The 16,892-nt window shown below is 41.9% G+C and overlaps 1 protein-coding gene across 4 annotated transcripts in view; it reads right to left on the reverse strand.

Moving 5' to 3' along the window:
* The window catches only part of Tenm3 (teneurin transmembrane protein 3), a 458,688-nt gene that overhangs the window by 433,307 nt on the left and 8,489 nt on the right, over window positions 1–16,892 (reverse strand). For all 4 annotated transcript variants that reach the window (XM_075986763.1, XM_075986764.1, XM_075986762.1 and 1 more), the window contains exon 2: window positions 12,364–12,671. In XM_075986763.1, coding sequence (XP_075842878.1) covers window positions 12,364–12,595 — 232 coding nt within the window. In that variant the 5' untranslated portion in view covers window positions 12,596–12,671. The remainder of the gene's footprint in view (window positions 1–12,363; window positions 12,672–16,892) is intronic.

The raw sequence follows: 16,892 nt of genomic DNA on the forward strand, positions 1-16,892 counted from the left end.
CACTGTTCAGATTATTTGTGAGAAAATAAGTCCTTGAGGTGCTGCGGCCACTGTGTTTGAGCTTCCTGATACTCACGGCCCAAGTAGTCCGTGTGCTATTCTGAAACTTCTCGAATTCTCATTGCTTTCCCCCCAACATTTGTCTTTAATCCATCTTAATTTATTTTTGAATATGTTGAGAGATATGGGTCCAATTTTACATTCTTCCAGATGGATAACCAGTTGTGCCAGCACCATTTATCAAATCCCACTGAATTCAATTTTTTTTGTTTTGTGTTAAGTTTCACTATATACTATGATCTATTTCTAAATGCTATTCCATGACACTAAACTACTTCTTAGTATTTGTACCAATACCACATAGATGTGGTACAGCGCTTCAGACTATAGCACACAGAATACACAAGACCGCTTCAGCCTCACTATTGACCTTTTACATATGTTTTAGATCTAATTTTAGACTCCCATTCCTCCAAATGAATTTTAAATCACTTACTTGAATTGAAAATAATCCCAGCACACTGGGGCACCATTCAATGGCTTTCCCCTTTTGTGTATCCATTTTGGGAGAACTGCTTTTGGTAGACTGCCATTTCCTCGTCCCCAAATCACTGTCTTCCTGGTCACTCAGATTCTATGTGGCATCCAGCGATACTTTATGAAGGTTCCATGTCATCTCCATCCCCATAAAATATACATATTCCAAGCAAACTCTCTCTGGCTCAGCCAAAACTGCCACACAGCTAATGAATGGCCAAGCTGGGATACAAGCACATGTTATCAGGATCTCAAATCTATACTTTTAACTTGCATATTATAATACTTGTGTTGTTTTTATGTTAATCTTGCATTAATTTACATACCATGCACTTCAGATTCTATCTTTATCCTCTGCAGCACATGGTTTTGTGTGCATATAATCACATACTGGAAAAAATTGCTGATTTGACATTTTCCAAGTAATATATCCACTGTTTTTCCTTCTCTTTTTGCAGATATCAAAATATCAAAATAATTTTGATTAGTAATTATGAGAGTAGGTGAATCAATTATATGCTGTTGGTTTTAAATGAAAGACCCTAGTATCTCACTATTTAGTGGGATGTTTGGATCTTTCAAAGATCATCTTAAATATAACATATTTATGTATACGTATCATCTTAAATATGCCATATTTGTATCTATCATCTTCAATATAAGGTATTTATGTATATGCATTTCATGGGTTCTTTTTTGGTTTTATTTAGTATATTTTAAAAAGAATGCCTTCTAAATTTTATCTAAAATTTTCCATCATCTCCTGATAAGATCATGTGTTTAAATTTTGATATATTAACCTTATTATGCTATCAGATTTTCTGCTTCCATTGTCTGTAAGATTAATAAATACTTGGTTATTAATTTGATCTACTGGACTCTTTGCTTTATAGGTTGGTAGGTTTTGACATGAGGAAAGTAACTTAAAATTTCACACAGAACTGAGAAACAATGTAGTCTACACAGCTCCTACCTGTATTACCTGAGGACTGTGTCAGACAGCTTTTTTAATACTGGATTTAATATACTCAAGGCTAATTTTTTAAAACAAGTCTTTCTTCATGTTCTGAAACATTCTAGATCAATCATCATTTCTGAGAAGGAACATTTCCTCTGGGGTTTTCACGTTCCTACCTCAGTACTATTTAGGTGTTTCAACCCCTCCGTCACCTCTCCTTAATTCTTAACATGGACTTTCATATTTAAGAGGCCTTATTTAGACTTTTTTGTAGTCGTAGAGAGCGAGCCCAGAGGCTCACACATTCTAGGCACCTGCTCTACTCCGCAGCGATGTTCTTAGCCTTCCCCTTCCTTCCCTCCCTTTTAATTTAGAGACAGGGTCCTGAACATGAGCTCTTCCTGCCTCAGTCTCTAAGGAGAAGGCGAGTTTGTAGTAGCATGCCCGGCCCTAGTCTTTTTAAAAGAGTTAACGTCTTTCTTTGTTTTTAACTCCAGTTTTATGTTGGTCACCTAATTCTCACTTCTCATTTCCTGCTATTTATTCATTTCTTAAGATGTATGGCAAATTCTGTCATTGTTGATTTTTTATTCTTTAAATATACTCCTTGTCAATATATTTTTTTTATTACTGTGGCTTTTGACATCTTCTATTAATTCTAGAAGTAGAATTTTATTTTTATTTTCCATTGTTTCTTCTCAAGTCAATGAACATATAAATAATCTGTGGGGAGTAAGATCATTTTGGTTTATCTTTCTGTCGTTTGATGTTTCTATATTGTATGATCACATTTCGATTATAAAATTTCATGAATATTTTGTTTCATTTTTGTGATCATATACCTAAGTGGTTTCTGAAATTATTCCATAATGCTTCAAATGTATCATTTTCTATTCAGCGTTATACTCTCTGGACACGCATAGGTTATAGCTAAAGAGAGAATCGCACTGTGCACTTAGCCCAGTCTGGCCTCAAACTCATCATCTGCCTGGCTCAGCTCCCTGAGTTTGAGGGTTACCCCTATACACCACCATGCTTATCCGCTGACTCTATTTCTTCTTTTAGATCTGGCTGAAGAGGGTGATTTGAAATGACATATTATAAATGTGTTTTAACGAGGTTGCTTTTTTCTAATACCTTTTGCTTAGATACTTTAACTACTACGCCTTTTAATGGGTGCAGTTGAAGAGTCCGCCTTTGTTGCATGGTTGAATTTGAAACTCTGGGCCTCATGTGAGCTATACATAAGTACTTTATCTCAGAGCTACCCTCCCATCCCTATTAAATTTTTTTAATAATAACTTCTATCTTTATAGATATTAATAAAGTGACCCTTATTTTGTTTATTGCACGCACTTACTCGGCATCTCCTTAATTTCCACCTTTTTAGAAGGCATTTTAAGCATGTTCCTTATGAATACCAATAACTTTTATGAACTACGTGAATAGCTTATGTCAAAGTTCTGAACATTTATATTTCATACAATGCGTGTTATAGACGTGACTCCTTCCATCTTGCTTTATGATTATTCATGATTTTCCTTGTTTCCTCCTTTTCCTGGGAGCTGTTTTTGCTAATTTGGCCAGATTGCTATTCATTCCCCTTTCCCCCTGCTAATTAGGTAGGTCTATTGTGCTTTTCCCTTCCCCTAATGATCACCTTCCTTTCCTGACATTCATATTCAAATACATGTTTTTCATTATTACATGAATGCAAGATAGCAATTATTTCGCTCAGAGAAAGCTCTATTTCTTAAGGGTTTCCCCTCCTTCTCTTCAGATGAGACGTGATTTGGGGAGGAACTCATTGACTTTCAGCAACTTTCCCACAACCACTGAAGCTGGCAGCGATTCCTGAACACCTTTAGTCCCAGCCTTACCCTCCTGTGAACCTGCCCATCTCCATGACCCTTCTACACTGCCCGTTGCTCCGCCATCACCATGTAAGTTTTTGCTATCTTCTTGCCTGCTCCTGGCCCTTTAATCTTACTTAGTTGCCGTCTCTTCTCGAATACTATGACCCACAGTGTTGACACAGTCTCTGGATCGGATCTTTACCTGCCCTAAATGGGTATCCGTTTTGCGGACAGACAAATGATATGCACCTCAAGTCTGCTTTAAAAGCCTAGGGCTCCTCTTGCTTCAGCCTCCCAAGGGCTGGGATTACAGGCATAAGCCTCCACATCCGGTTAAGACGTTTGATGGGTCTCAGGATGTGCTACCTCGGACACGGCCCTTTGGCATTTGAGAAAATGGTGGAAGCAAACACAGGTATGATTGGCAGCTAAGAACTGTGTTTTTGAGAAAGCATTTACTATTTACTTGGGTCAATAAGGCAACTCAAAGCAGGACGAACGCGGGGCAGTCGTCTTTATTATGTGTGTGTATCCTTTGCTTTGGACAGCTGCTTATCTCTGCATACAGTCATCCTAATCACTCAAGGATTGTCTCCCTAGGAGTTCGCGACCCCTGGACTAGTTCATTCCCTCATGGCTGAAGGCACAGAGATAAGGACGGGTATCCCTAGGCTTCTTATCCTGTCATCTTTACACCATGTCTAAGTCCAGTTCTGAATTCCTAAACTAGTCAGGGTCACTGAAGATGGACTCTTGCATTAAAACCCACAAATCCTTATAAAAACAGGAGCGAAAACTGAAGGACTTGGGCTACTGCTCAAAAGAATAAGGTCTGAATTGTGTCTCTGCCCCCGGGCTGAGCTAGGACTTTCTAAATTGTCATGAAGAATAGAAGAATAATATCTAGCAAGAGACTCTCTGAAAAAGAACAAAGGCATACTTGGCCCTCTCCATTAAGATTTAATTCAAATGAACACTGTCAATCACGTGAACAGAAAAATGCCCTCCAAGAAAGCTGTTTAAAACTTAAAGAAACAGCATAAAGTCTGCCTAAAATGTAAGTCAACAGAGTGGTCCCCTTGGCTGTTGTCCACTCTCACCCCATGACAGTGGTCTTTTATTTTTGTTTTATTGGGAAGGAGGGATAGCTATGCTGACCCCATGAGAATATTTTTATCTCAATGATCTCCTTAGCTACTGTCCACTTGTACCCTTAAGAGTGCCTTGTATTTTTCAGTAGCAAACTCCATCTTCCAAGCTACACTATTTCTCATCGGCATTCTTTTGGGGGACATCACAAGGACCAGATAAGGGAGAAACTTCCAGAGAGAGATTCCAGTAACAATTACTGCTCTAAATCTGCCAGTTACCCTGGAATCCAGAAACAGCAGAGTCCCCCCAGGAACAGAAGAAAACCCCTCACAAGATGAGGGTGATCCTCCATGGTGATGAGGCCATGCCATGGAGCAGAAGGAATATCCTAAGAAACAGGATGTCCACTCCAGCAAAGGACACCTTGCTGAAGTAGAACCAAGACAGTGACCAACCAGAGCCCAGGTAGACCAGCAGGACTCACTCACACATCCCTACTGATCCCCTCTCCAGAGCACAGGTAGACCAGCAGGACTCACTCACACATCCCTACTGATCCCCTCTCCAGAGCACAGGTAGACCAGTAGGACTCACTCACACATCCCTACTGATCCCCTCTCAACCAGAGCACAGGTAGACCAGCAGGACTCACTCACACATCCCTACTGATCCCCTCTCCAGAGCACAGGTAGACCAGCAGGACTCACTCACACATCCTTACTGATTCTCCTTCATGTTCTTTCTCTCTTTAAAACTAAAGTTCATATCAGTTCCCCAAAGACGGACTTAGGGGTTCATGAGAATCCCCTTTTCCTGTTCTTTCTAACATGCACGTAGATTAAATATCTTTTTTTCTGGTTTTCATTATTACTTATTTCTTTAGCTGCTATATTGAGACAGATAATCAAGCCTAGACTTTTGGGACCCTGGAGACCATCAGTTCCCCTCAATGACTGGAACAAAGGTCACTGTCCCCTTAGCCCGCTTCTGTGAAGCAGGTCATTGGGTCACACCTTTCTCCAGAAGATCAAGGCTGCGCTGCACTTCATTCTGAAGCTTAGAATGCAGTGTAAACCAGCCACCTGGCTCTTCTCTACAGCTCATCTACCATGTGACTCCCACACTGGCGTGTCAATACACACAAATGTGCCTTTCCTATTGGTGGTCTGTTTATTGTCTGTTTTAAGGATTCAAAGTGTCAAAACTTCAAAATATTAAAACAGAAGATTTTTATTTCTAGATCAGTATTGAATAATATCCCATCTGTGATGTGGGAGGTCCTTCTGTCTGTGTGTTGCTCTTATTGGTTAATGAATAAAGAACTTCTTTGAGCCTATGGCAGGGAAGAACAGAACTTGGTGGGGAAAGCTAGGCTGAATGTTGGGAGAAAGAAGGGCGGGGTTAAGAGAGAAGCAATGGAGCTGTCAGAGACAGATGCTGGGAACTTTAGACGGTAAGCCACTGTCACATCACGATACACAGATTAATAGAAATTGGTTAAATTAATATGTAAGAGTAGCCAATACAAAGCTAGAGCTAATGGGCCAAGCAGTGATTTAATTAATACAGTTTTTGTGTGATTATTTCAGGTCTAAGCTAGTTGGGCGGCCAGGAACCAACAAGCGGCCTCCTTCCGCCTACACATCTGCCCATACTTTTCCATATTATCTACTACTTCATCAAATCTGAGCATAAACATACACATTCATGTGGATCCTGAATTCTCATTTCTTTATATAGGCTCCCATGACAATACATGCTCTTGTGTGGCCAGTCTTTTGTTAGAATGGTCGTGCTTACGAACTTAGTGACTGGTGAGAAGAGTGCCCTTCCTTTTCACATTGTCTTCTATTTGTGAGGATCCTGGGGCTGTCCTTCTCTATCCCAATACCTGCTATTTCACACCTTTGCAATTCTACTTTGCACATTTAGACATCCATATAATCTTAATTTTGTAAATGAGAAGAAACTCAACTTGTTTGTCTTGCTAGAAAATAATAAGATAGCTTTATTCTTAAAGCATTTTTTCTTGGCGGATCTTAGTGTATACTGAGTATGTGTATATGTGTATAGTGAATGTGCGCTACATGTACATTTCTGTATTGTGTTCATATGTGTATGCACGCCCATCTGAATTTTGCTTTCTGTTTTGGGTATTCATTTTATTTGTCATTCAAAAATCATTAATTTGGATTTCAGCTAAGACTATACTACTTTCTTCAACAAATTATTTACTTTATCTTACCTGTTTTCCTTTTTATTTTGGCGTTCAGAATTTAATTCAGGGTCAAAGCATGTGTTCTATTACTGAGCTACATCCCCAGCCTTTTTTATTTTTTGGTTTGTAAGTTATTTTTTTCTTCAAGTAAATGATTATCATTGCTTTTGTTGGTTTTAAGTTGTGTTGTTACAGATTCCTTTAGGTGTTTTTATTCTGTATACTTAATTGCGTATCTGTCTGTGTGTCTGTGTGTGGGTATGTGAGTTTAGGTACCCAAGGAGGCCAGAGTTGTGGGACCCCCACTGGAGTTATAGGAGGTTGTAAGCCACCCAGTGTGGGTGCTGGGAATCGAACTCAGTTCCACTGCAAATGCAGTATCTGCTCTTCACTGCTGAGCACCTCTCTGGCTCCCATATTTTTCTACTTAAGATCATCCTCTCTTATCTCTACTGTCCCTTTTCCTTGGAAGCCGTCTGTTTCGTTTCTTTGCCTCCTATTCTGCTCACTACTTGCTCGATGCCATTAAGCCTGCTGTTTTCTTGGGGTTCTGTGAGAAACCACAGGAAGTCCTACTACTCCCTAAGAACAGGACTGCCTAGTTCCTGAAACAGATCTCCGAACTGGCATTCGCATGATACCAAGAATGGGAAAGAGCATCTGTTTAAGCCTCCCTCCAGCCAGAGGGGATGAGGAAGCAGGTGTCCCTGTAAGAGGACATCCACTTACATGTAAGTTTCATTTCAGAGACAGGCCAGCCTCTGTCTGGAACCCTGAAACTACAGCAGCGTTCTTTCTGGTCTTCGCCTGCTCTGAGCTCTCATGGGGTACAAACGAAAACACACCTGCCTTCACTCAGCCCTTCAGGCCCCTGGTAGCTCCTCATCTCATCTGCAGTGCTGATCATCACTCAGCTTGGTCAGCAAAAAGGAGGGCGGAAGGAGAAATCATTCAAGCCACTATTATGCCAGAATCCTTGTAATACATTTACAGAGAGCCCAAACTGCTCATCTAGTGTTCTTTTGTTTCTTCTTTAACAAGGGACAGAATTATATGCAAAAGATGAAGTAGGGTTGGGGATGTAGCCAGGTGGCATAGTGTTTGTTTACCATGCAAATTTGCCCCAGCTCAGCAGTCAAGGAGACTTAGCTTAGGAGGTGGCCCACATAGCTACCTTTCTCTTTCCCTCTGCTCCTTTTCACGGCTCACCACAGAACTCCACAAACCACACATGAACTGAACCTGAATTAACCACGGATGAGGTCACCAGGCACATTTGTGGGAGCAGGGCTTCTGGAAACTGTATTCTGCTAGGAATAAAGAGAAAGCAAGCCCCAAAGGGATGCGTTTTTGAGGATGAGGCCACACAGCTGGTGAAGACCAGAGATGAGTCATGCGCAGCAGCCATCAGGAGGAGCCTGTCTTGGATCCGCCTTCCCTTTTCCCCTTCTATACAAAGATAGTTCTTACTTTGATTTTGTTGATACATCAGCATAGATACGATGCTGACAGTGATAACCTTCCTATCTGTGGCCAGTAACTTGTGTGTGTGTGTGTGTGTGTGTATGTGTGTTTTAAAACTCTGAAGTTCATTACCCTCACACAGAAGACTATATTTAAACACTTAGGTTTTGGACTATTTGGGGTGGGGGGATTTTTGTAGGCTTGCAGTTCAGAGAAATGAAAGTTTTCTTATTCTTAGAGAAACTGCCTTTCAAATTTCAACCCTCAAACCAATATTCCACGTTGGGCTTTATATCTATTCTTGTTTCCTCAGGAATTTCAGGGACACATGAGCACAGCATGGACAGCTCTGGCACAGGAAAAAAACCACCTTTCATGTTATCCCTTCTCCCAAATTGTGGGCTGATGGTTGGCAGCTATTTTGTAAGAAATGTGTCTCTGACCTGATGAGATAAGTTCTCTTCAAAGAGGAATCAAAGAAAATAGTACCCAAGAATGCAGAACATGTCACTGTCACCGGTAAACCCCTCACACACACAGACAGCAACAGGACGGCAGAAAGAGCAATTCTTTCTGTCGGCAAAAAAAAAAGCACCAGGAGGTTTAAAGAGAAAGAGAGAGAGAGAAGGAGAGGGAGAGGGAGGATAAGGGAGAGAGAGAGATAGAGACAGATGGGGGAGGGAGGAAAGGGGAGAGGGAGAGAGAAGAGAGAGTGAAAGAGAGAAAGACAGGAGAGAGAAAAGAGAACGAAAGAGAGAGAGGGAGAAAGAGGAGTGAAAGAGAAAGGGAGAGAGAGAGAGAAAGAGAAAGAGAGAGGAGAACAAAAGAGCAAGAGGGAGAGAGAGACAGGGAAAGAGGAAAGAGGGAGAGAGAAGGAGGGAGAGATCTGTGTGAGATCCAGTCCACTTGCCCATAACTGTGAGATTGAAATCATCCCAGCTTTAGAGGCTCTAAATATAACATGTAATTAGCAGGAGTCACCTGCCAGTCAGTGAAGCCATAAAAATCTGATTAAAATCAAATGTGATGGCAGGCCAGAAGAATCTGTTGATAAAAATAAAAACCTTGTATTTCTCCATTTGAGGTCCCCATGTAATTGCATCAACAGGGCCTCTCTTTATCCCTTCCTGCAGGTGAAATGGCATTTTCTCGTGTCACTTAAGGAACAGAGGGATGGATGCTGGATGCAGGGAACAACCTGTTTTAAAACTCTTTAGATGAGCTAAATTAGCACGATTCTTTGGAACTGTTTCAAAGATCTCTGGCTACTGTTAATACTGTTAATCTTTCATTTTTATTGTGTATGATGTCAGGAACTGTGGCAGGAAGCACATTTTGTCAATTAAATAATTAATCCCACAGCATAATAGTCAGTAAGGAAAAAAAAATTGACATTTGTCAGGTTCAAAGCAAAAGAAAGCCCGGGAGAATTTTCCATTATGCTTGCTCAAGAAAAACATGGTTTGATAGCAAGCTTGCCTATTTGCTTCTCTGCTATGCCTGCCAATCCTGTTCTAAGAAGGAGGACAAAGGAGAAGTTTGGGCTGGGAAAGTGGCACTTGCTGTTGAAGCATTAGGACATGAGTTCAGATTCCAGCACCCATGGAGAGAGCAGTAGGCTGGATGTCAACCTCTGGCTGTCACAGGAACACACCACACACACACACACACACACACACACACACACACAGAGAGAGAGAGAGAGAGAGAGAGAGAGAGAGAGAGAGAGAGAGAGAGAGAGAGAGAATTCACACGATTTTTCTGGTGCTAATCCTTATCTACCCACTAGCAATTCAGATCAGTTTTACTTCCTGTATGTGACTTGGATGTGCTCGCTTTTCACTATCCAAACCATTACATGTTAATAGGGAATCACAGACAATTTACTGCCATAAAGCACGTGACAGGTTTGAATACTTGTTCTCTTCTTTGGCACCTGCACAGAGCTTTGGGGCTAAGCGTTAAGAGCTGGAGGTTCAACGGTCCGGTCCGCCACGCAAGTCACCTCTCTGGGAAAGCTAACCATGGCACCTCGTCTCACTGTCTCAATCTGCAGACGAGTCGGCTGCACAGCCTCCATCACGTGACCACACCCAGCCCACTCAGCGCATGGGCACAGTCCCCACAGGCACACCTTAGCAAGAATTAGCCATATGTCCCATTGTTTAATGAACTCCAATGCAGGGGCCTGAGACTGAGTGCTTGTACCTCTGAGCACCGTATCTTGGCTTTTCCCTTCCTTTCTGCTCATAATTCCGCCCGGCCCTCCACTCCTCCACTAGGATCCAGATGAGAGGCCACCATCTGCTGCCTGGCTCACTTTCTCCTTCCCTAGTCCCTGGCTTGCAAGGAGCTGAGTAATAGTACTCTTTGGTCCCCTAAGAACTCGGGTTCCACGGTTTCCACAGATGGTGTCGCCACTGTCGTTCACAACAGCCTGCGCTGGCTTGGCACTGCCTAGGAGGTGAAAATCTAAGTGAGCTATTTTTAACCTGGTTTAAGCATCCTCCTCTCTGCCAAAACTAAAACGCTTGCTTGGGGTGGGGATGAGCCTCCCCGGTGCTTTTTGCCACATGTGCGACCGAGTTTTCTCCTAATAGTGCTTGAAAAAGCAGGGCCGTTCTACTACTCTTCCCACGACGTGGCACTAACCAGTTATTTTTGTTAGAGAAAGGCAAGACTTCATGTAGGGTTCAGATGGCATGCATTGCCGACTTTACAAAAATAGTGAAAAATGTATGTTGATAATGTTTTTCAGCTGTGGAGACAATATGAGAGGGAAAATAGGTTCAGCATTCTAGTATACAGTGTAAGGATCGTACGAGTGTTTGCTGACTTCCCAAGGTACACGGCCAAGTGCGCTCTGTATCTCTTTTAAACTGAAAGAATTAAAAAATCTGAAGCTATTTTGTTCCTCTTCATGAAATTTCAGTATATAGTAAGGAGTGCTTTTGAGGGGGAATCTCTCTCCAGGAAATTAGGTAAATTTATTTTACAATATAAACTGATTTTGACAAATGAATACCCTTTCACTCTATTTAGCATGACTTCTCCAGTAACGCAGAGGAGAAAGGCATCATGGGTAAGCAAATGAGAGCCTCATGAATGACTTATGAATGAATGAATGTTCCCTCTTTTTTTTGGTGGGGGGGGGCGGGTTTCTCTGTGGTTTTGGAGCCTGTCCCGGAACTAGCCCTTGTACACCAGGCTGGTCTCGAACTCACAGAGATCCGCCTGCCTCTGCCTCCCGAGTGCTGGGATTAAAGGCGTGTGCCACCACTGCCCGGCATGAATGTTCCTTCTGTGTCATCCCTTTTTCAAGTTTCCTAGATTTGCTCCCGGTGAATGTCAAGTTCTCAGTCACTCAGTCAGTGAGGCGACTGAAAACACATGCAGATCGCTGCTCTTCCTGATGTTCCCTATCTTCTCGTTTCCTGATTCAATTAACCAAGGGGCACTAGGTCTGCGGACTTTGAAACGCTCATGCAAGAGGGTTTTATTTTCACTGGCGAAACTTTGCCCGCACCTCATTCTTGTACAAGACAAAATTAACTGTGTGCCCTCCTTAAAACACACGACTTGTTTAGAAGTACGAGGATCGGTCATTCTGGGATGCCGTACTAAAGTTACAAGTGTCACCATTTGAATGGCAAGGCAGGGAGCAGGAAAACAGAGTGAGAAAATGGGCAGGAAATGTGTGCAAATGACCAAGTCCTGGGGCCCTCTGGGAAATGTAGGCTGTGTCTGGGAAATGTAGGCTGTGTTAAGTATGGGTTGCAGGGGAGAAAGAACAGAGACTCCTTTCATGCCCCTATCTTGTATAATACAGACACTAGTGGATGGATGGCTGGATGGAATGTGAGGTTAGCTAGACCCCTAACTCTACTCTTATGGGTGCTTGTGAGATTTTCTTTCTCGATCCCTGTTTTCCTTCACCATCTCCAATTGCAGTGTTTGTAAGTGTAGAAACCCTCAACTTCATACGTGCCCAGATGTGGGGCTGAGGGGTTCTATTCCACATGTGTGAGGACCCAGGTCTGTGAGCCCACGTGTCAGAGATGACTTTCTATCTCTCATCTGATATACTGTGTGACCCACTAGGTATTTCAAAATTGAAACCATCAGCCAGGACAAAAAAAAAAAATAGTCGTTTCACCATCTAGGGCTTGAAACCCAGGGGCACCCCGAAGTTAGGAACACACCCGCATGCCTTGTGCTTGACTAGAGTGTGTACCTACCTTGTCTAGTATACTCGTCTGCTTCTCTGTGGACCAGATCCTTTACTCTGTTTCCGTAAAGCAGCCGCGAGGAATCATGGTCAAAAGCTTTCAGGGTTTCGCTGGAGCTGTAAGACTTCTGCGTGGGGACCCTACACTCCTCATTGTCTGCGGACGAGTTCGTATACCGCCGTTCCTTTTCCCGTCTGCTCTTGGTCAAGGAGCAGTAAGGCCGACGTTCCTTTACATCCATACTTCATTCCTTCTCCGGGCACATCGGTCCCGCTTGTTCGAACGGCCCGCTCAGAGTTCAAGTCTCACTGGCCTTTCTGCAAAGATAAAAGGTTGGCATGACGTCAGCATAATCATCGTCCACAGCCTGACGCCTTGCTGGCCGGCTCAGTCAATGGACCGAGCTGTGCAAGGCAGAATGCCATTTTTAATATCGAACTGATATCTGTAAGATTCTCATAACACAGTCTGTAAAGCCAACAGGTGTGGCACACTTTCTGCTCTGGACATTTGTACAAAGCATGTTACATGATTGCCCACCACCATAATACAAAATACAAATTAAACTCAAGCTTGAATATCATTATAGAAGCCAGTTAAAAATTGGCTGTAATAGTTTGTTCAATATCCCATAGTGGAACGGTTTTCTCCCACAGTATTTATTTTTAGTGTAAAAAAAAAATTGCTTTCTTTTCCTTCCAAAAAAAAAAGCATGTTATTAATTTTTTTTCACCTTTTTAAAGCAAAGGAACAAATTGGGAGATTCTTATAGCTGGAACGTCATCAAATGTATTGAATAGTGTATTCAATTTTTTTAAACAAAGACTTTTGCTTCAGAGGGCAATTTTCATGTGTTAAGGCCCTAAATGTCTTGAACTATGGAAAGAGCTGTTCCCCTCTTCTAACCCCCTTCTTGAAAAGCGCTTATTTTCCTTTCTAGCATGTGAACTTAATCAGTTGTACCCTGATATTTAAGGCAATTCAAGTGGCTAATTTGATGGGGGCACTTTTTCTTTCTTTACTTTTTTTTTTTTTTTTGGAACTGCTGATAGCAAGAATATGTTAGAAGGAACAGAGCAAATTGTGTTTCTTTGCTTAGCAACTGTCTTTTTCCTGAATTTGCTGAACTGACAGCGGACAGGGCTCAGAGTCTGCTGCTAGCTGGAAGACGGAAAGTTGCCCAAGGCTAATCCGCATTTTGTGATCCTCTTTTGTCTGTATTGTTTCTCATTCCCTCCTTCATTTTAACCTGAAGGTTCCCAGGAGCTCCGTCGTAACCCTCGGTGTGTTACTCCACTCCAATCCCACCTTCCAAAATCTACTTTTTATCCCAGGGATTCCACAATCCACTTGAAATAGACTCCGGGCAGCCCCTGTTCCTCGCCTTGCTTCTGAATCTGCAGGACTGTGATTTCCATTTAGGTATTTTCTTCCATGCAGATTCCCCATGCAAAAGAGGCTCTTGCCCCTTCTCCACTGTCTATCCTTAGACCCATCATACTGCTCTTTGGCGTGCTTCTGATGCGGAGTCTTGTAGCCTCTGATTCTCCTACATTGACACTGCTTACATTGAGGGTGTCAACAAGTCTCCTTCCTCCATCTTGACCTGACAACTAGGACTATCAGCTTCTGCTACTCAAAGTAGGGCAAAACTCCGGGTTGGGATAGTCACAGATGGCTGCGGGAGGACTTCTGCTCAATAGCCGCTGAAGTAGGAGCCTCCACTGTTCTGTGGAGCGCTTTCCGCTCTTACTTAAAGAAAAGGGGGAGGTGCTGCGGAAGGATCTACCGCTCCTTCAGCCAATAGCTGTTGAAATACCAGCCCACTGGGGCGTGGTCTGTTTATCTTTAAAAAAAAAAAAAAAAGAGCAGCAAGCCTCTGTCAGCTCTCTTGGTTCCGGTGCTTGGTTCTGGCTCCTGCTCCAGCGACTAGGCTCATTTCCTGATGGTTGGTGCTTTGTGAGTTTTACCCCCCCCCCCAAATAAATACCCCTTTAAATCCTAACTGGTGTGGGATTGTTTCGCGCATTAACAGACTCTACTGTGTTTACTTATAAACATTTGGGATACTCTCCAAGCCGCATCTTCAGTCAAATCGCACACTCCACTACATGAACGACCAATCAAGGCTTTCTTTAAATGGGTTTCCACATTCCCCTACTTTTGAATTGAACTAGGTCATTCAAAGTAGTGATTAATATTTCAGATTGTTCAAAAAGAATCTTCATTTCTCCATCATTTTTTCCTTTATTGCAACTGTATTCTAACGTAATATTTTTTACGGACTCTGATTCATGAATTTGCTCTTCTCTTACAAATTCTTCTAAAAGTTCTTAATAAAACCTGAGTTTTTATTGTAGTTTTCCTTTTAGCTTACAATAATGAATAACTTCTGGTAATATGACAGAGACTATAATAAAATTAATGAGTTTCCTTATTTTAATTATTCTAACCAAACAGAGATTATTTTAGGTGAATATTTACCGAATGCCTCCAAGAGTGCTGAAGACCCAGGAATGGATAAGGAATGCTACTGCTCAAATGGACCCTCCATTTGGTTAGTGAGATAGTAACATACTTTCCAACGGGATTGTTAAATAGAAATTAGAGGAGCTTGGGATGGGGACTAGGCTCCTACAGTAGGACCCAAGTGGGTCATGCATGCTAAGGTTCAGAGGAAAAACCATGGGATTATCCTTTAACCACCCCAGCAAGAGATTCGATCAACTTCGCTAAAGGGGGCGGTGTCAATCAATATGGTAACCATGGTCTCCTGCTTTATTTCTTATGAAAACGAACCTGAAAGAAACTTCCAGCCAGCTAGTTCCTCTTTCTGTTCTCACCTTACAGGAAGTGTAATTTCTAAACAATTGGTCCCTGCTCTTTGCTTCTGTGTTTTTTTTAACCATCCTGCTCTGCTTATAAAAACTCACCTGTCTGCTGAACCTATTAAAATACTGACTCTGTGTTACTGAGTGATCAGTGGCCTGATTCCGGAATCTGAAGAAAAAGACGCTAATTGGCCTAAATGATCTTTCAATTACATTGTTATAATTTCTCCGTTGACACACTAATAAATATGTCTTAAGTTCAAAACAAATTTCCTTTCGAAACCAGCATTTGGCTCTTTGGAGGAAAGTCTATATAGAATCTCAAAATTAAATAGTCATCAAAAAGTCTTTTTAATTGAACAGAAAAATATTATTTAAGTATTCCCAGTAAGAGACATTTGGAATTCCAAGGCGTTGCAGAACTTCAAATTGTATTTTAAGTTGATATGTGTTTTAAAACAAACATTCCTGATGAAGGGGATCAGGCAAACCATACCCCAAAGAACGAATCTTTGGCACTCTGTGCAATTCACTTTAAAATGTAAAAACAAAACCTTTTTCTAATTTTCATGATTCAATTGTGTGTTCTTGTAAGCTATGTACTCACGTAGTTCTTTGATACAGTAACATGAGTGTATTACCACAGGAAAGAAGGGACACTGTGGTACTGTCATATTCATTAAATGTTAAGACACTGGTATTGAAGATAACATTAATTTTGTTTTATGGTGCTGGGAAGCAACTCAGGGCCTTGGGCATGGCAGGGACGTACCACACCGCTGAGTTAGCTGTTTCTCGGCCTCACTTTGGAATGTCTCTTTGTTTTTCCTTTAATGGACAGAGTAGTCTTGAACTTTTTCTCCAGTTAAGTTTGTGGGGGAAGAGGGGTTCTGTTATGCTACACAGGCTGGGATGTCCTTGGACCTGTGATCCCGTGTGTCAGCTTTGTACACCACCCATGTCCACCCAGCACTCTAATGTTCTAGGACATTTATAACACCAGATAACTAAGTTTTGTTTGCGAAGCAATTCTAAGTGGCTGTGATAAATCAAGATCAATGGAACATAATATCAAAGACAGAGGCAATTTGATCTTGGGCCCTCAGAACAACAAGAAGTTTTCTATCTATCATTCCACTTTTTGTACACAGTTCAAGATTCTTTGAGGATTTAATCTACACTGCAATGCTTGCAACCACTGACGCGCGTCTGAAGGGAGTCAATGAGTTCACTATGATTTCAAAGGCGGTCTGCCGGGTTATCTCCTCCACTCAAGGCCGAGAAACGGGGAGATTAAGAAATGTGACTGCTTGGGAAGTGCTAAACCGTTGACATCTTTTGACAGCGACTTCTGGTTTCTCACACTGGATAAGGTGCTCATGCGCAGACCCCACATAACCTAACAGATGGGGCGGGCAGTGCAGCCTTTGGGAAACAAAAGTCCTGCAAGCAAGTTAACCAAAAATGGGCTGCTTGAGTTGACATGAGAACAACATTGTATGGCCATTCAGACACAGTTAATTTCCCTTAACCCCTTGAAAAAACAGGTCAGTTAAGCATCATAGTACTTTGAAAATCACAGCTGGACTTAGAGCATTTGTATCGCTATGTTATTTGTTGCTTTACAATGCAGATGTCCTGATGGAATGGACCCACTCAATTTCCTGACTGCACATGATGATGGGAAGGCAGTGTGCATTCAGGAGA

Source organism: Microtus pennsylvanicus, chromosome 9 (genome assembly GCF_037038515.1).
Source record: "Microtus pennsylvanicus isolate mMicPen1 chromosome 9, mMicPen1.hap1, whole genome shotgun sequence".
In the NCBI taxonomy this organism is placed as follows: Eukaryota; Metazoa; Chordata; class Mammalia; order Rodentia; family Cricetidae; genus Microtus; species Microtus pennsylvanicus.